Here is a 19,679-nt window from a genome sequence, read left to right as displayed (position 1 = left end):
GATATGTGATGTAATTTTTCTTGAAATTTTTTTATTTATTTCTCGAGAATTGAGACTTTTTTCGAGATTTTTCGAGAAGGAACTCTACATCACATGGTGTCACAATCTGACATAATAAAATACTACATATTTTTCTGCTGCTAGGTAGGATTGAGATTATAGAAGCTTTGCACAATGCAGTTCTACCGCTAAGGCCTTTTGCACCTGGTACATGTTTGTGCATGATGGCGGTGACATTACATTGCACACGCCTGACCTGCCATAAACTTTTCACAACCTGGCGCAACACTATAGTTTTTTAGACATTTTTCTATAACGCCTGACTTACCTTACATTTGTTGTTGCCAAAGAGTGGACCATATTTGCATAATTTAGTTCCCAAATGCAAAACTTGTTTCTCCCGTGGTCGGCAGCGCCACCCTGCCAACCTGTGTAAGTGTGCACCAGTGCCTGTACCTCTCCACGCAACAGCACTGTTGTGCTTTTTACCATGCTGCAATAGTTTAATCCCCAATGCTGCTTGAGGATGTTTCACAGTAACTTGTAGTGAATGGCATTCAAGGGTAACGGGACAACAGCTCGATTAAAATTAATGTTGTTTGTTACATATTGGTTAAAAGATCAGAATAATTTTTAAAAAGCACATAATGCATGATTAATGACTAACGTTGGTCCAATTCTCTGGTATGCCTGACATACCCGTGCACGGCGCCTATGATTTTGTGTGTTAAAAGCTGAACATATAATTATATTTAGGCTTGCCAATTTAAGAGTGAAAGATAAAAGGCTGCATTTTTGATGTGTTGTCCATATAACATTACAGAAAAACATAGTTAAAGGAGTTGGCATTAGTTTTTAACAGGTGACAAATTTTATTGCAAAATGTTACAAACATATCCAGAACTTCTTAAAGAAATTCAGTGTTGGTATATTTTGGTAAATATACATTAAACAATTATTTTGTTTTGTTTATGTCTTAGATTTTTAGAAGAGTATGCAAAAAACATTCTAGTGCAATGACATTGTACTCTGCATAAAGTGTTTGTTTCGTTATCGTGTTGTTAAATAGTGACTACCAAAAATATTTCATCAATGGTGGCAGCAAAGCAGTCTCATATCTAACTGTGTGCATATGGGCTCTACACTGACACCTACTGTTCAAGATCAAACATTTCAACAATGAACACTTCAACAGAAGATGCCGATGTTTCAATTCCCATCCCGAAGCCCCCTGATGTGAATGACTTCATCATTATTAAACCCATCAGTCAGGGTGCTTTCGGTCAAGTTTATTTGGGAAAACGAAAAACTGATAGTCATCTTTATGCAATTAAGGTATATATAAATGGGCTCAATTAACCTAGTTTGATATTTACTAGTGTTTGTTTTTAAATTTGTTGTCCACAGCAGCTAGTTTTTTTTTCACATAGGTTTTTTCACATCGCAATTCTAAATAACTGGGATGTTTTCCAAACTAGCAATTGGCTACGTCCATCACTATTCTTTTATATTTCATGGGGTTCAGCATGAAATATAAAAGAATAGTGATGGGACGATACCAGGTTTTGAAGCGAGTACCGATACAGAGTACGAGTACCACATGTATATACCTTCGATACCGATTACCGAGTACGATTACCGAGTACTTAAGTACAGTGTTGTACTTAGTTGTATATCACTGGCTAATTTATCTGTCATGGCCGGGGTACAGGCGTACGCACACACACATGCAGAAAAATGTAGTCTCCATACGATAGTGAAAGAAATATACGTAACCTGGCGGAACTTTTTTCCCATTTTATGCTGTCCGAAGCAAATATTGGCATAAAGTTGCCCGTATTCTTATGGTGTAAATGACCTTCGGTACTCGCCTGTTGGTATCGAAAACTGAGACAAAAAATTTCGATACCACTGAAATCGTTCGATACCATCGATACCGATTACCGAGTACCGGGTACCTGTTCCATCACTATAAAAGAACTTTGATTCACTAAAATTGTCCAAAATTTAATGCAAAAAAATGTTTTTAATTAAAATCAAACGGTGTTTAGTTACAATAATTGCTTTTTCAGGTTATGAAGAAAAGTAAAATGGTGAGGAAAAACATGACGAAAAATGTTTTGTGTGAGAGGAAAGCGATGGCCCTGAGCAAAAGTCCATTCATCGTTCATCTGTTTTACTCACTCGAGACACCTTTGGATATTTACTTGGTAATTACGAAGCATAAATACATATATATCCGATATCTGTGGGTCCCAAACTTTTTTGGGCTATCCAAATACTTCAGAAATCAGTTTTTTTTATGATACAGTTACATATATAATTACTGTTTTGGTTGCATTTTTTGTGTGTAAAAGAGGAACATTTTTTAAAAATTTGGTTTTGATAAAAAATTACTATGTCAGTTTAGAAATGTTTTGTTTGTTGGACCCAACATTCCCATTTAGCCTGAAAACGTTTGAACTAATTCATTATCAGCCAGACTACACTATACCGTGATCTATCAACTAATCTATGCAGTCACAAACATTACCTACCATTACACACCAAAGAAAATTTCTGTAAACTCATTGCACAACTGCTCAAAGCTTTGGCAATAAATGTTAAGTTATAAAGTTAAGAAGTGAATTGCCTCATTACTAAAACAGGTGACCCAAAAAAATCTCACAACTTTGGGTTGCAGCACATGTGCAATTGACAATGTTAACAATCTGGTGTTCTGTTATACATGACATTTGTGTTGATGCAGATGCAAAATGACCGACTTGTTTTTAGATTATGGAATACATCATTGGTGGCGATGTCAAGTCGTTGCTGGCAGTACTTGGCTACTTTGATCAAAGTATTGCAATTTTATATGCAGCAGAAGTCACTTTAGCACTTGAGTATCTCCACAAACATGGCATTGTACACAGGTTTGAAACTGTTTTTATTCTTACATGTTTATGTTGCACTCTGTAAATTTTTGGTTTAATACATGCTTCCTTAATTTGAAGTTAATTTGAGTACCTTCTCTCCTAATGAAAATGGACATACCATATTACTCGATTGTAAGCCACATGTTGAGGTTTAAAAAAAATAATGTAAGCCGCCCTCGATTGTAAGCCACATGCTCAGGTTTTTTTTTAAGGTTTGGTTTGGGTGACCGCTAAGTAGTTTTAAGAGACCGTTTCGGTCCCCCAAAACACCTTAAAAAAACACTGCACATGCTGGAATTTTATGTATTATTGTTTCATAATACACTTTTCTGTTGTTACATAGTATAACTATTTGCCCATATCTGTAAGTTACGTTGATAATTGTACCCAGCAGAACGTATATCGACGTATAATCTGTAGATGCATACATGTTTTGAACCCCAAATAATTTAAAACGTTGGAGTGTAGAAATTATATCGGTATAAAATAAAAATGTAAGCCACCCTCGATTGTAAGCCGCCCTTGATTATAAGCTGCACAAACGTCAGGTAAAAAACACTATAAGCTGCAGCTTATAATCGAGTAAATATGGTACACATCAAAACTATAACCTTTTGGTTGACTAATCGATTTAAGAGTGATTATGGAGTTAACTTCTTTTAGTGGTTTCAGTGACTACTTACATCGTGTTTGAAATATCAGTTCATTTTCCACAGAGATTTAAAGCCTGACAATATGCTGATCACTGCACAAGGACACATCAAACTCACAGACTTTGGTTTGTCATCTGTTTCCCTTGATCGAGGTAATATATTACATTTGTACAAAAGCATCGAGCAAATAAATGCGAAGCTGCAGACAGTGCACACTGTTTCAACCAGGGAGTCGAACCGCTTGTCATACGGGTTCAGGTTCGGTTCGCATTCACTTCGTTTTGTTTTTAAGGGTTCGGGTCCGGTTCAGGTTTTTAAAAATGTGTATTTTCGGGTTCGGGTTTTGTTCCGGTTTGGGCAAATTATCCGGTCCGAACCGGTTTGCGGTTTTTAAACTGGTTCAAACTTTCATTCGTTTCAATTTAATTCTACCTATCAACTTCCCCGCTCTTATCAAACCCCACAAGATTTTTGACAGTTTTGACCACATTTTGTTATTTTTGACACGCCCTGTAAGTGTTATCTTGCGTATTCTTAAGTACGTTATTTTGAAAAAAAACGCAAAATATAAAACAGACTGCATTGTTTACTGGTTCAGTTCCGGTTCGGGTCCAACGCCAAACAAAATATAGGGTTCAACTCCGGTTCGGGTTTTTAGAAAATCGTAATTAGCGGTTCGGGTTCGGTTCGGGTTTAATGAAATTAACCGCTCAAACCGGTTCGCGGGTTCGGGTTAAGTTCCGGTTTGACTCCCTGGTTTCAACCTATAAAGTCTTATCAGTGCAGCTGGTCACAAGAGACTGGCCGTATGAGCCAATGTAGCAATCTAACAGCATTCCAGTTTGTTGGGAGCAACAAGCTGAAAAATCATGCCTCACCTACCCACAACTGTGCATAATTGACAGATGAGACCTTGTGGGTTGAAAAATATGTGCTTTTTGATTTAAGAATAACCTAATTTTGGGTGCCAATATTTATCATTCTACCGATTATTGTTATTAGGGGTTTGCCTGGTCACTGTTGAGTTTTACAGCAATTTGACACTTAGTTGCTTTAACATGGATTTTGTTTTATTTATAGTTTTATATGTATAGCAAAGTATGAACCTGGAATAAGTTTTTTGGGGGGTATTCTGTCCTACTGCCAACTCCAGTTAGCATTTCAAACAATCTTTTTTGCCCTTGAGGTTTAAATAGGGTTGGGCATTTGACCGGTCAAATAAAATCTGGTCAATTGACCGGTCAAATACTTGTCAAATAGGTCAAATATCGGTCAAATACTATTCCCATTATTAAATTGCAATTTTAGTTAAAAGTTGGAAGTTTAATCTTCTTCTAAACCATAAGTAATGGAAATGAAGGTTTCAACTCATGTAAATTTGTTTGTGAAATAGGAAATGTTCAGTTTATATTATATTACAGACTTTTCCGACTGCATTGCATGCTTCATTTCATCAATGGCCCCATCTGTGTGTCTGTAATTTTCATTCAGTAATCACATTTGTGAACTGGATTTTCATAATATTCTATATACATCAGATTAAAGTCTAATTTTGACTGAGATTTAACTGCAAAACTCGCTTATCCTGCTTAAAATCGTAATTTATGCTGTTAAGCTGTTGTCCATTCATGACAAAAAAGGAATATACAAAAGCTTGATATGTACGTACTTTATCCCAATAAGTACTGAACAGTAACTTATCTACAAAAATCTATTCTGGGCAATTATAAGCTAAATATATAGCTACAAACAATTTTTGGATCAACTATAGAAAAAAGGACTGTGGGCCTACAAGTTTACACAGATGGTTTAAATTACTTAGATTTTTTATCTGTCAGTAATAATGTGCAACATTTGCAAAATGCCTAAGTAAATACCAATGAACTAACTTCCCCTCATGGACCTATCACACTCAAATTTATTAAGATAAAACGGTGCTGGAAGTGATCCATGTTTTTTAATTGCATTGGAAACCTTGCAAAGTTTGCCATAACGTAAATCAGATCTTAATTTCAAATGAAAAATATATCCTAATTGTTATGGGATTTTTTTCAAATGAACAAAACACATCTACATTAGCTTAAAAATCACTTATTAATACAAGAGTATGCCCTATACTGTTCTACCTGAGGGTTATTAGAAATAAATTACCCTTTTCAACAACCAAAAAGCAAGTCCAAGAAAATTTACCACATTTTATTTTTGAAATTAAAAATAGTATTTGACCGGTTAAATAAAGTGCTGTCAATTGACCGGTCAATTGACCGGTCAATTGACCGTATTTGACCGGCTTATTGTCACAGTATCAATGTAAAAGCATGTGAGCCAATAGATGATAAGCTGCAGACAGTGCACACTGTTTAAACCTGGTATAACATTGTTTCTTATTGTTTAGACTTAAACATGTCAGATGTTGTAAAAACACCTTCAGCGACATCGAAACCCAACAACAGAGAATATTTTCGAACTCCCGGTCAAGTCCTTTCCCTCATCACCAATTTTAACTTCGTAAGTAACAATTGAAATATTAGTGTTGGCAATCTTAGTAGTTGTGATGGGACGATCATAGATTTTGAAGCGAGTAACGATACCGAATATCATGTATATATACCTGACCGAGTAGCACTGACCGGTTATATTTGCAGTCATTATGCTGCAACAATGTTGTGTAAAAACCATGGGACACAGTTGCAACAGTTAATCGTATAAACTACTGATTTAAACTAGTGTTATGCACTTAAAGGGCTTCTGAGTGATGTTTTAATTCAAACAAAATCCCTGGCCAACTTTTAGTGCAAGGACTTTCTAATTTTTTGCCATGTTAATTTTTGATGATTTGCTTTTCAAACTTGCTTTTATTTTACACGTTGCATCATTTATCATGAAATGGGCATAAATGTGACTGGAAATAACGGAAATGAAGGCAGTGGTTCTCAACTTTTTTCAATTAATTCCTCACTTTACAATTTTAAACATATTCATTCCTCCCTAATATACTACATAGTAGATGTTAAACCACATAAAGATTATTTAAAGTTTGGTCTTACTCTTTTATTAACTTTACAGGTCATATACCCAGAGATAAACTGTCTATTTACAAACCACGTTTAAAAATTAAAGTAAATTCCTCCCCAGGTGAAAACCTTTGCACTAAGGCAGGGGTCGGCAACCCCTGGCATGTGTGCCATGATTGTCATGTGGTTTTTCATGACACGCCAACCGATTTTCGTGTTTATATCGAAGTAACAATTTAACTTGTTACATTGCTTGTTCATAGTTTTTATCATGCCATTGTCTGAAAATTCTGTCTTGCATGCACAAAACACTCTGCTTTCTCTTTATTATTGATATCTGCTGGCAAGAACCACTATTATTTAGAAAAATGTTGGCATGCAGGTTCATTACCACATGAAAATAACAAGTAAATTGGCATGCGCCACCGAAAAGGTTGCTGACTCCTGCACTAAGGCTTTTAGTAACAAACAATATTGTAATTAATTGCAGCAAAACTCCCCATCATCTCGACACCTGGCAAGCCCAGCCTTCACCGGTCGCCGTAGCCAAGCTCTACGACTTGGAGCCCGGAGATTTTCTTTTGATGAGCTACAATCCGGGAATAAAGGCTATCTGCCTTCAGTAAACAGTCCACTGATTGCTGGAAAAGAAAACACAGCACAGGTACACATTGCTTTGCAATAAATTAGGCCAGTGGTGGCCAAACTACGGCCCGCAGGCCGCATCCGGCCCCCAGTCCTGTTTAATCCGGCCCGCCAAACACCTTGCCTGGTTTTTTTCCAAGCACCATATTTACCACTGTGAACATATATAAACCTTTTATTAAATACAAGTGATAAACAAGATGGTGTTATTTATTGTTATTCTACTACAATAATATATATTTTAATAAAGATGGCAACCAGTTGCGACAAATTTTACGTAAATCTCATTTAATCCGGCCCTCCAGTGGCAAGACAGTTGCAAATTTGGCCCTCTGGTAAAAAAGTTTGGCCACCCCTGAATTAGGCTGATTGATAGTGGGAGAGATGGCACACAGTCATAAGATTCAGTCGGTTCGCACTGGCTTTATAGAACCATCTCACGCAATTTTATGAGATCAGCGAACCGGTTAGCATTACTGGTTACTGTCAATGGACTTTTTGTAACATAACCAGTTAAAAAATTGACTTTTGTGATAAAACCGGCTGACAAAAATTTGAATCCCACAACTGAGCACACCATTTCGAAGTCTTCAGTGCAGCTTGTGAAAAGTCATTGGCCCTTTAGGCTAATGTTGCTGTTTGGGAACATTTAGTCTACAATGATCTCAGATTGTAAAACAGTGAATTTGCCATATGTTTTCATCTTGAAACCTAATATGCCGTAAAACTTGGTGGGCGACAAGTTGCGCAATTGACTGTTACAATTTAATGAAATCAGTTAACCTAGTGTCTATGCTTTGTGATGTTATAAACAGTGGGAAACAATGTAGTATAACAAGTAGCAAACAATAAGCATAAATCACTATGTAACTACAACATGGTTTGATGTACAAATTTTCTTTTGAAACTTGAAAAATCCGAATTAGGAAATATGGAAAGAACACTTTTTCTCCGGTTTTTCTAAAATAATCTAAATAAACCGAAACTTTTTGTTAAGAAAACATTACAAATCATTTGTACCTAAAGTTTTATCTAAATTAGGGGAAGATACAGATTAACAGAGACGGGTTTACCTGAGGTTTACTGCATTCATATCTTGATATATATTGAGTTAGAAAATGCAACTAAGATTTGTGTAGTGTGATAGCCAGACATAGTCATCCAAAGGTACATATGGTCTGTGAGCTGTAAGTTTCCAGCCCCTACATTACCACTGAAACATGCAATGTTATAGTACCTAGAACTCCAATGCCCTTGACTATTTGTTTTTGACAAAACACATTAAATTCTCCATTTTTTTAGGGTTCCCAGGCTGCAATGGATGAAAACGGATTAACAGAAGCCGATAAAATTACGCCGCCTGATTCAAATATAAAAGATGAGCAAGCAATAACAGATACTCCAGCCAGAATGGTGTTGGCTCGGGAAAGAGGTTTGGATTTAAAAACTATGTAAACTGCAAAACTCGCTTGTCCAATAACAAAAGTTAATTTAACAAATTTGTCATTCAACTGGTGTAATTGTAAACAGAATACTAGTTGTTTTTTCAAGATCTTGTATTTGTGCTCACGTTTTACCCACCAGAACAGTAGGGCTTCTTCAGGGCAATGAATGAAATATTGCGAGCACACAAGCAAAAATGCGTAAAAGAGAGTGATGTGATTAAAGTGCAAGAGGTAGAGCAATGCGAAACAGGCGTTTATAAGGAGGCAATGGCGCTAAATAAAAAAAAGTAAATGGCTTCAATGCGCATAAGTGAACATGGTAGTGAGGTCGCTGCAATATATACTAAGTTTTAATTTTATGTTGGACAAAATCTTGTGTCCAACGGAAAAAAATCATAGTAACCTAAACATTTTTTTACAGTAACACTGTTTTTTCAGGCATAGGTTCAATGTCGGGGTCAATTACTTCTGTACGAGATTTGCTTTCCCCTCTTGAAGAGTCAGAAAAGCGGAGTCTTCTTATGCAAACTCCTGGAAGCCTAAAAATGTCGGGGAGTAAAATGAAAACTTGTGGGAGACATTTTGCAGCACGACATAACAATATACTGAGTAAGTTGGGCTCTGTTTTATTCCCTTTAGAAGTTTTTAGAACCCTTTTGCAAGAGATAAATCGATTATTCAGAACTAACACTCTCAAACATCAATCACATATGGTTAATTTTTTGGTAACTCACAATGCAGGGGTCATTGCATACGGCCTGCGACCGCATTTTTTAGTTTGCCAAATCGTATGTGTGCCAAAATTATGATATTCTCAAAACTTGAGTCCAACTATACAATTTAACAGTCGCATCACCAGAATTTAAGTAGGGGCATGTAAACTATGCGGCTTATCCTGCCGCAGTGAAAAATGTTTGGTAACCCCCAATGAAATGACAAATGACCCAAACGACCCCATTTTGCATGGTAACAATTTAATTACTGTGTCACTGTTTTTTAGATTACATTTCCCCTACTTGCCTCACTCCCACAATAAATGCTGTGTCGGGTGACTCATCAGTTTCTTCAGACGGGCGTCGTTCGTTTCACAAACACTTAAGTGTTGCTGCTGCCGACACATCAGGCTGCACTGAGGCTACCCAAGATGATGTATTTGAGGTGTGTTACTCTAAAAATTCATTTGGTAGTAGGAAAGCAAACAGTTAGGAATAAAATCTCTGTTGTGTTTCTTATGTCCTACTGGTAAATTAATTCTAAGAATTATACCCTGTTCTATTACCTTTCTTGCAGCGATTTCCATCTTTCATTATGTGTAAATCACAAATTGGGAAATATTTATTTCCAGGTTAAAGTCAGTTTACAATCTTATAAAGAACAAATTTATTTCACAAAAAAGCACCCTCAGTGTCTAAAAAAAGCAATAAATGGGATTGAAGATAAAAAATGCGTAAAAGGCGAAAAAAAGCACACATGTGTCTTTGCTTTTTACGTTTTTTATCTTTCATGCGTTTCTTATCTTTTATTGGGTGCTCAAAGTCGGTTTAGTCTGTTAGGTTTTCAGTTGAGGAATGGTCATGTTTGTGAAGAAACTATTAGCCTTTTCTAATTTTAATCTATTTTATTGCCCTTTATAGATGCTCTAATAGTGAAATATATTTTCTCTTTGTAAGATTGTCAACTGATTTTACTTGGATATCAAAAATTTCCCGACTTGTCTTATGCCTTACATGCACAATGCATTTGCACTGTCTGGTAACAAATCCCTTACTGACTGGCATCTACTGACCCCTGATTCTACCAACAGGTGTTTCTTATACACCCTGTATAGCTTGGAATGGACAATACAAACCTTTCCAGAAGCATTCTGAAATAGTTAATGTAATTTTTTTTATATTTTTGCATTCCATAGGCTCTATTTAAAATTTGTACCTGATTAAAGCTATTCTAGTTAAAAAAACTTGGAATAGCTAAGGATTGAAATTTCCCAGATTTTGCTATTCTAATTTCTATCTCTAAACAATATGTTTAGCTGCAGACAGTACACACTGTTTCAACCTAATAGGCCTCATCAGTACAGCTGGTGACAAGAGATCGGTCGTATGAGATAATGTAGCCTCCTTTGGCACCCCAGTTTGTAGGGAGCCGCTTACCAAAGAGACATGTCTTACCAACTGATATCTTGTCACCAGCTGCACTGATGAGACATGATAGGTCGAAACAGTGTGCACTGTCTGCAGCTTAACATCTATAGGCTTAATGCTTTTACAATATTAATGTTGTGCAGCGTAAACCATCTGGCAATATGGATAGTCCTTCAGCGATCTGTCGCAAGCAGAGACGGCATTCCTCCGGGGATGAAAAGAATTCTTCGAACATGAGTATTGATGAACAGGGCGCTTACAGACATTGTTTCTCGGAGGGTGGTGAAATTGCCCACAATTCAGGTGACTCAGCTTTCTAAGAGATAAAATCAGACCAGACATACTTAAGTTTAAAGCAGTGGTTCTCAACTTGTGGTACGTGTTACAATAGTGGCATGTCAGAGCTTTTCCGGTGGTACAGGACTTTCTGTTAAACCCATTTTTAGTCATATCTAAAAATTGCAACTGACCCAACAGTTCAGTCCTGAATTTGGGCGAAACTCTTTTCTTGGGCATTCTTTTCAATTCGCTAACCTTGCTGGTTTCCCAGATATGCCAGACTGGTCGAGAAAAATAGATTTATCTCTTGGTTTACCTACTTAAACAAGGTTTAGGTGGAATTGTCTTTTGGTGGTACGTGATCCATGTAAGATTGAGAACCACTGGGTTTAATTAAATCGGACTGGATTCAGCCCTTGCTTTAGACTCAGCCTCTCTGTGCCTAAATCACTATGTCATTGGTCATTTGGAGACTTTTTAGAAAAAAATAGCGTTTAAGCTTAAGTTTAAAACTTTAAATAAAAAATTTTGGTTCTGAAATGTAATTTTTAAGGCAGGTTTGTTGCATCACTAGTTAATCATATTTTGCTGGGCAATTTTGCAGATCATGTCAAATATCCGTTCCATCCTTCGAAACGACGCAAGGTCCAATCATGTCGACATTCAGGACTCACAACAGACATCGATAACTTGTGGCTAACTCAGCAGGTATAAATTAAAAAAATTCTGCACTTAACTAAGTTATAGGTAGAATGGGATATGTAAAGGTAATTTATTGACACTATAATATATACACATAAACAATAAACAAAACAACAAAGTACTCACTTTCCATTGGGCCCATGCAATAAAACTCTTTTCATTATCGTACAACGATTCTTATTATTACACAACAATAAATAAGGCAAATAAAAGCTATTTACAGTCGTTGTATTAAACCATTGATTTAAGCAAAGTCTATTTATTGATGTTCTAGTACCGGGGTCGCTAACCTTAACCACTTCGGGCAAGTTTCACATAGTAAAAAGAACGCTGGTAGCCACAAAGCTGTTACCAAATTTAAAATAAAATGTCATGTATGTATTAAAGGTAGAGAACCATGTCTTTAAACACAGACACTTGTTATGTTGCAGAGCAAACATGTACAACCAGTTTTTGAAAATGCCGGGCTCAAGCAAAACTTGTCACCGGAGGTCGCTCACAACCAATCGACTGTACCTCGTATTCGTTTGAACTCGGTACCAAAACCCGATCTGGGACTTTTAGAAACTTCTCAAGTCAATTTATCTTTAACATCACCACACGGAAAGTTATCAAGGTCAATGTCGTCACCTGACCTTGCACTTTCGAGTTCATCTGATCTCAAAACTCCATGCAAGGATGATTTAAGGGAAAAGGCTAAAGGTGACAATGTAGTTTCAGCCAATCACGATGCATCGTTTGCATCGTCGACCAATCAGCACTCGTTTCACCGCCATTCCACTTCATTGGAGAAAAGCATATCTGACATGGACATGAGTTTGAAGGAGCTTTCATTTGAGGACAAGATCAAACAAGGTTCAAACCACCACGACAATTCAGGTACTAAAATAGTAGGTTTATTTTAAGTTGTGTACCATATTATAATATATAATAATAGGGATGGGCCAAAACTGCAAATGTTTTCTTTGGTCGAACACTGAGCATCTCACATTAGTGCTCGGTGTTCGACCAAGCCTGCTTGGTGCATTGTGATGTCACAAACACTTTCAAATTTCACGTCAGTTTCTAGCTTGCGTTTTTTCCCCAGCTAACGCATTTTAAAAACAGCCAATCGTTTTGAAAATCTTTTAGACTAGTTTCGTAGATTAGCAGGAGGAGATAAATATGCAAATTTAATGCTCTGTCCAGTTCATGCAACTACTCCACCGAGTACCGAGCATCAAAAACATCGATTCTCAGTGCCGAGTACTCAGGTTCAAGCTTGGTACGGCTCATCCCTATAACAATACCATCAGTTTTGATATTCTGTTGCCAAACTGACTGTCCCTATTCTATTAGTATTACAAATAATTCCATCCGTTTACCACAGTCTTTCTATTTCATTCTTTTGCAGCTGACAACAGTGCCTCCGATTTTGGAAGTATTTTAAGCTCGGAAGCAGAAAGTTTATCACCCAAGCAACCTGCCACAAGTAAGTGGTTTCTGAATTCTGATAAACAATTAAGGTTTGTTCTACCCTAAGGTATCGGATGAACCTACTGTTTGTGGTTTTAAAGCGGTGTGCTTACAATGAAAAGTTACCTGCAGACAATGCACACTGTTTTGACCTACAATATCTCATCAGTGCAACTGGTGACAATATATTGGCTGTATATGCTAGTGTAGACTAGCTATTGCACTCCAGTTTGTTGGAAGTAGCAGGCTAAAGAGTCAATGTCAAATCCCATTTGTTCAACCACTTTGTAATGTGGTCCACAATGTTATGATTCATGAGAGATTTGACTCTTTTCTAGATATTAATTCATTATTTTTCCTGAGCCACTCATACAATGACAAATTAGGATCCATGTCATTAAAAATTCTAGTTTTGTTCTCTTTAGGATTATGTAGCTGTGCTAATATGCTGCAAGAGATTTTAAATCCTGTTTTAAACAATGAAATATGGATGTGCATGAAAACATTATAACCTCATAAACATGGTAGAGCTACTAACACCATAACTCACATCAGTCGCACATTTAGCTAAATTTAGATGGCATAGGAGCTGAATTATTTTTTTAGCAGGTAAAGCAGCGGTCCCCAAACTGGGGTCTGCAGACCAAATGGGGTCCGCACAGCATTTACAGAGTGTCCGCAGTCAGAATTAGTTTTCAAAGCTTTAAAGCAGCTTTAGAGGGTCCGCAATGTACAGCAATGATTGTGATTCGATAACAAAGCTTTCTCGGGTGTAATGCCTGCTTTGTATTAGTCTTTAGTTAGCGAATTTGCTTTTTCTTTTAATGGTGTGGTTTTTGTATTTTCCTATATAGTAGTCTTTGATTTTTATAGGGCCGCGAAATATCAGAATAATTACTAAGGGTCCACCAGGCAAAAATTTTAGAAAAGTTTGGGAACCGCTGAGCTAAAGAGTGGTAGGGTTGGAAAAAAAGTTTAAAAATTTGGAAAATTTAAATATTTTGCATTAAGAACTAAATTTCATTGAATCTTTATAGTTAATACCTAACCCCAACCCTAATAGCCCTAACCGTCAGCATATTTTGAGATATACCGTTTTCAATAGGATTTGTGCTCTTTCCGCCACCTATAGAAAATTAGCTAAGTATGCGGCTGACATGAGTTATGGTGTTAGTAGATTTTTCCATGAATACAGTATCAGTGCCTATTTCATAAACTTTCCTTTTCATTTAACAGATGAACACATTGAAATATTGGATGTTTTGTTAATATTTCCAAGTTAAACAAAGAGGAAAGTTTATTAAAACCTCATTTTGATGCTTATTTGTTACCGAAAACAATCTCTTAAAAAAATGACTAAGAATGTAGTTTAAACTGCCTATATAATTGACCAAAATTGTTTAAAATGTCACAAACAGGCATAAACCCAGTTATAATATATGCCGTGTTTACATGGTACAAAGTTTAAGCAAGATAATATAGTGATTTGTGCTTTTGCAAAATTTGTGCTTTCACCCCATCAAAATTTGATGTGCCCTGCCTATGTGGTGTTATAGATTTTCAAATTATTTTTTAAACAGTGATGGTATAAATATAATGTTTTTATGTGTTTTACCCAGCCTATTTTTTACACCAATCAAACTAGCCAATGAAAGCCAAATAAAGTCAGTGATTTTGCTGAGAAATTTTATGAAAAAAATCCTGTTTTTTTCCACATAGGAATTTTTCACTCCTCGCCGGAACAGACTCGGATTCATCACTCTACTCCGGCACATGATGAGTCGATTGAACTAATCAGGGGAAACGGAGATGAGTCTTTCATATCTCGTCCTCAGATGAGGTATATAATTTTGATTGTGATTTGATATTTTAATTAAGTCAAAACTTTGATTCTGATTTAACCAAGTTCCTATATATTTGGAACACTGGTGTCTTGGTTTTCAACATACTGTTAAAATCTAGAGCAGGATCTAGACTCTAGAGCAGTGGTTCTTAACCTTTTTGGTGTGGTTTCCCACTAAAGTCAACCACCAACTTCGAATTTCCCACTCTGTTATTTTTATACTGATGTTTTGTGCCCTACGTTAACGTAAAAAAAATTTCTTTTAATGAAATAATTTCGTGAAGCGATTTGGTCTGGAACTCCAAAGGTATACTACAATCTTATTTAGTTTAAATAGTGCTTCTGTGAGAGATTAAAGTTTTTGGAATATTGAAGAGTCTCCTCTACTTGCAATAGGCATTTATTGCATCACAATGAACAAAGGAAAGGCTTTTATTCGTGCACAATAGCAAAGTCATTGATACTTTAGTCTTGTCTGTGATGTAACAAACGGCCTTTGGATTTATATGTGTCTTGTAAGCCTTGCTGAAATTAATCTTACATGTTTTTGCTGAAAAATATTATTAAAGTAACTTTCAACGATTAATTCAAAGCCGGGTTCGACCCGCGGGACCGAGTTTGGTTACCTGACTTAGATAATTTCCCACCGAAAACATTAAATTTCCCACTGGTGGGAAATTTCCCACCGGTTAAGAACCACTGCTCTAGAGCATCTAGAGTAAAATCACATACATGTTTGGAGATTTCCATATTTCGTCCACATGCTTAGAGTGTCTTTATATTAGAAACACTGGTGTCTTGGTTTTTAATGTGCTGTTAAAATCTAGAGCAGGAGTATCAGTTACATTTATTATACAATCCAATGTTTTCTGGTAAATCGTTCTTATAACCGGTCCGCATTTATATTTTGTTTCGGCAATAATGTTACTAACTGTCCTATAAAGTTACATATTCCTTTAAATTAAGGTTTGCTCAAATATGTTAAACCAGGGGTGTCCAAACTTTTTTTAACAGGGGCCAAATTTTACCAGGTAAAGACGCCCGCGGGCCAACGTTTTTTCAGAATTAAGACACAAATTTACAGGATTTAAGGAAATTTTGTGATTTTGTTGAATCAGCACCTTTCTTTTTACCGGTAAATGAAGTTCCATGGAAAGCTTTTGCGTGATGTAGCGTCGCCCAAACCCAAAAACTTAATCCAAAGTTCCAAACTATGGCGGGCCATACGCAACACAATTTAAAAAAAACAGCCCCGGGCCACTTAAAATGCCGTCGGGGGCCGCATTTGGCCTGTGGGCCGCAGTTCGGACACCCCTGTGTTAAACTAACCAAGTGATAAAAAATGGTCTTTTTGATTATTATTTGTTGTTCCCAGTTTACAATCCAACATACATTTAGAAAATAGTTTAAAATTGCTTGTTCAAAATGCATTGGAAGTATGTTAGACTGGGTTTCTAAACAGTAGTGGTCAAAAAATGGAAGATAAGCAATTCCTAACAATAAAAACATTGAAGTACTGGGCTACACTCTACAACAAGCCCTAATAAATCTATAAATCGTTTGTCTGAATATTTTTGCTGATAATTCTTTGTTTTTTGCCTCAGTGATTCATCATTCCTAGATGAACAAAATAATGAAGCAGTGCGTCGTGGAACTAGTATGGAAAGTGGAATAGTGGGGCTCGATTCAACTGGGTAAGTGATACTGGCACTTGTGATCAAGTTCATAAAACCCCAACTGTTCTATGTAACCAAATCCATAATGTCAATTCAAACCATGTGTTTAGAACTACTTACAAATAAATCATCACTATTTAAGTTGTTTTATACTTTTTACTTGATCATAATCTAAAACAAAATATATTTTTTGCCATATATTTGTTTTGTTAACTGCCATTTCATTTCAAGTAATACAGGCAATTACTCATGCCTCTTAAGCTACCTGATCGTAAACCACATCATTGAACAACGCAGATTCAGTACCTCGCCAAAATCCCGAAACACATCGATTCACAAAGACCAGGCCACCGGAAGTACAACCGACCATTGCATAATGGGTAACATCTCACCGATAGCGGTCCATCCCCCCATGAAGCTCGATTACGTCACAGACACGACGATAAACAAAAGCCGGAGAATTTTGAGTCCCGTTTTGGAACACAACTTTCCCGATTCGCTCAGTCCCAAAGATCACCACCGCAAACCATCCATGCGTAACGCGGCTGGGTCACGTGCTGGACTGTCACGTGGGTCGCGTTCAGTGAGCTGGAACGACCTGACGAAGGACGATGCGGTACCGTTCACTCCTAACCCACACGACGCGTCGCTTTCGTCACTAGAGAGCGACGGAGAGCTCGAACCCGTGCCGTTCGGTTGCCATAGCAACGCGAAAGACGGCGAGAATCGTGTTAATGACGTCAGTGTGCAGGTAGAATCATGTGACAACAAGTTTGCTGCACGAGTCGCAACTTTTTTTCGACGCCATTTTGTTTCCTCTGCAGAATCACGGCAACGTCGAGGGAATTCCCCTTTCCATGATGACCTCACACGGAAACGGGGAAAACCCGTCGTTGGGTTTGTTAATTTCACGTACCCCTCACAGGCACGGGGTAAGCTCTCTTGTTTTTACGAGTTTTAAATCTTTATTCCTTCCTTGTTAACACTCAATATAATTGTTTTTTTTTAAATGTTTTTCAGACAGATTCCCAATTTTTAAACAAATGCATCACCCAATTTCGTCACAACACCCCTAAAACGGTCCCATTTCATCCCCGTACCCCCAAACAACTTCCCTTTCCCCCACATACCCCCAAACAAGCGACCCGGTTCAATTTTCAGCCCTCCCCGTCGATTCGAACGTCACTGTGCACCCCTAAAAACCGCCTGCGTCCCCTGGCTATCACCCCCACAGCTAATAGACTATTCACCCCCAAACCGACCCCACTTCGGACCCCCAGAAGTGTAAGAAGACCCAGAAAAAACTCCCAGATGGAATCGAGAATATGGGGTGAGTTTTCTGCATCAATTGACTTTGTTTCATAACAATACCACTCAGCCTAACCCACTGTCCTGCAGGTACCCCGGACTATTTGGCCCCCGAATTGTTGCTACGGCAACCCCACGGCCCAGGGGTGGATTGGTGGGCCCTCGGTGTTTGTCTCTATGAGTTTATGGTTGGTGTAACCCCATTTTCTGACGAAAGTCTCGAGAAAATTTTCTCCAATATCCTGAAAGGCGGTAAGAGCTATGGCGTTATGCATGTTTTGACTGGCAGCGTATAAGTTATAAGCTGTTTTTTTATACTTAAGCCTCAATCTGATATTTTTTGCAACGTAGGCCCAAATTAGGTCTGTATTTTGCGACATTATCACCCCACTCCAAATCGAAAAAACGGAAAGGCTATAGCCTTTGATTTTATTTTAAAATCAGGTAAAAATGTCAGATTTTCATTAGCGGTATAGATCGGTTTGAATGGTCGTCAGAAGGCAGAAAACTACTAAAAAAAAGTTTAGGGCCTGCAAGCCATACTAGCTAACACGGCCGATCTCTCGTCAGCAGCTGCACTGATGAGACCTTATAGGTTGAAACAGTGTGCACTGTCTGCAGCCTATCAAGCGGCAAATGTACTTGATTTATGGACATGTTATAATTTTGACGTCACTGACTTTTGATTGGTTGAATGCTTCTTTGTTTATTTCAAAATTTTTTACCATCCATTTTGTTGCAAATTTGTTTTTCTCGTTGTAGACATCGAGTGGCCTGAAGGAGATGAAATTCTACCAGACGACGCAGTAAAATTGATTCGTCATTTGCTAACGAAAGATTCCAACGATCGAGCAGGCTCAAAAGGTGATTTAAAATAAACTACAACTTCACATTATTTATCAGGTATAGGTACCGTGCACCGCGGTTTTTGATGCTCGGTACTCAACCAAATCTTATAATCATAATGATGGGCAAATATGTGACAACTGAACACACATTTATGAATTTAACATTTCACAAACTTATCCTTTGATTTTCCGAAGATATCCGAAGCAATCCGATGTTTTCCGATCTTCCCTGGCACGATTTGTTGTCGGTTCAACCCGAGTTCGTCCCTCAACCCGACAGTGAAACAGACACGTGCTATTTTGATCCGCGCAACAATGTACGGAAGTCAACCGCAGCACACGCGCCACATCCGTTGCCATGACGACCCGGAGAGAAATCACGTTTTACCCTTTGTTCCCATGGCAACGGTGTAAGAACCGAATTCTTAACTTTTGCTGCCAGAGCTCGACATTTTTTTACGATTTCAAATCTTTCACAACAAATGGACAAAGAGTAAATTGCTTAACATTTTCCCCACGGTTTCTACCCTTAACAGAGCCACGTCGTTTGTCTGCACTAAGGCGCTGAAATTAATCTAATTATTCTAGTATAAATCTATCTCTATGCCAGGAGTACATTGTTTCGTGTATATGTCTCCCATCTACTTGGTATCTTGCGCTAATTTGCTCTTCAACCGTTTTCCCCCTTGAACTTTTAATGTTGTTTCTGTCTTCGTTGTCCAAAATACAAAGCTCCAAATGGAACTAAACAA

At 37.4% G+C, this 19,679-nt stretch overlaps 1 protein-coding gene across 1 annotated transcript; it reads left to right on the top strand.

Moving 5' to 3' along the window:
- The first annotated feature begins 964 nt into the window (after positions 1-964).
- Positions 965-19,679, top strand: LOC145230217 (serine/threonine-protein kinase greatwall-like). Its single transcript, XM_080095601.1, has 21 exons — positions 965-1,335; positions 2,073-2,210; positions 2,776-2,915; positions 3,635-3,723; positions 5,967-6,079; positions 7,076-7,249; positions 8,533-8,662; positions 9,114-9,284; positions 9,676-9,833; positions 10,960-11,119; positions 11,700-11,803; positions 12,229-12,676; positions 13,191-13,268; positions 14,972-15,092; positions 16,700-16,789; positions 17,069-17,522; positions 17,596-17,703; positions 17,792-18,101; positions 18,170-18,331; positions 18,842-18,943; positions 19,123-19,679. The coding sequence occupies exons 1-21, from the start codon at positions 1,180-1,182 to the stop codon at positions 19,287-19,289; spliced, it is 3,573 nt and encodes a 1,190-aa protein (XP_079951727.1). The 5' UTR covers positions 965-1,179; the 3' UTR covers positions 19,290-19,679.

This window comes from Phallusia mammillata, chromosome 5, assembly GCF_965637545.1.
Source record: "Phallusia mammillata chromosome 5, kaPhaMamm4.hap1.1, whole genome shotgun sequence".
Classification (NCBI taxonomy): Eukaryota; Metazoa; Chordata; class Ascidiacea; order Phlebobranchia; family Ascidiidae; genus Phallusia; species Phallusia mammillata.
This window is presented reverse-complemented; position numbering and strand designations above follow the sequence as displayed.

Coding starts and splice junctions, on each gene's coding strand:
- LOC145230217 (XM_080095601.1), top strand. CDS start 1,180: ATGAACACTTCAACAGAAGATGCCGATGTTTCAATTCCCATCCCGAAG. Junction 7,250..8,532: donor GAAAAGAAAACACAGCACAG/GTACACATTGCT, acceptor CCATTTTTTTAG/GGTTCCCAGGCTGCAATGGA. Junction 17,523..17,595: donor TTAATGACGTCAGTGTGCAG/GTAGAATCATGT, acceptor TTTCCTCTGCAG/AATCACGGCAACGTCGAGGG.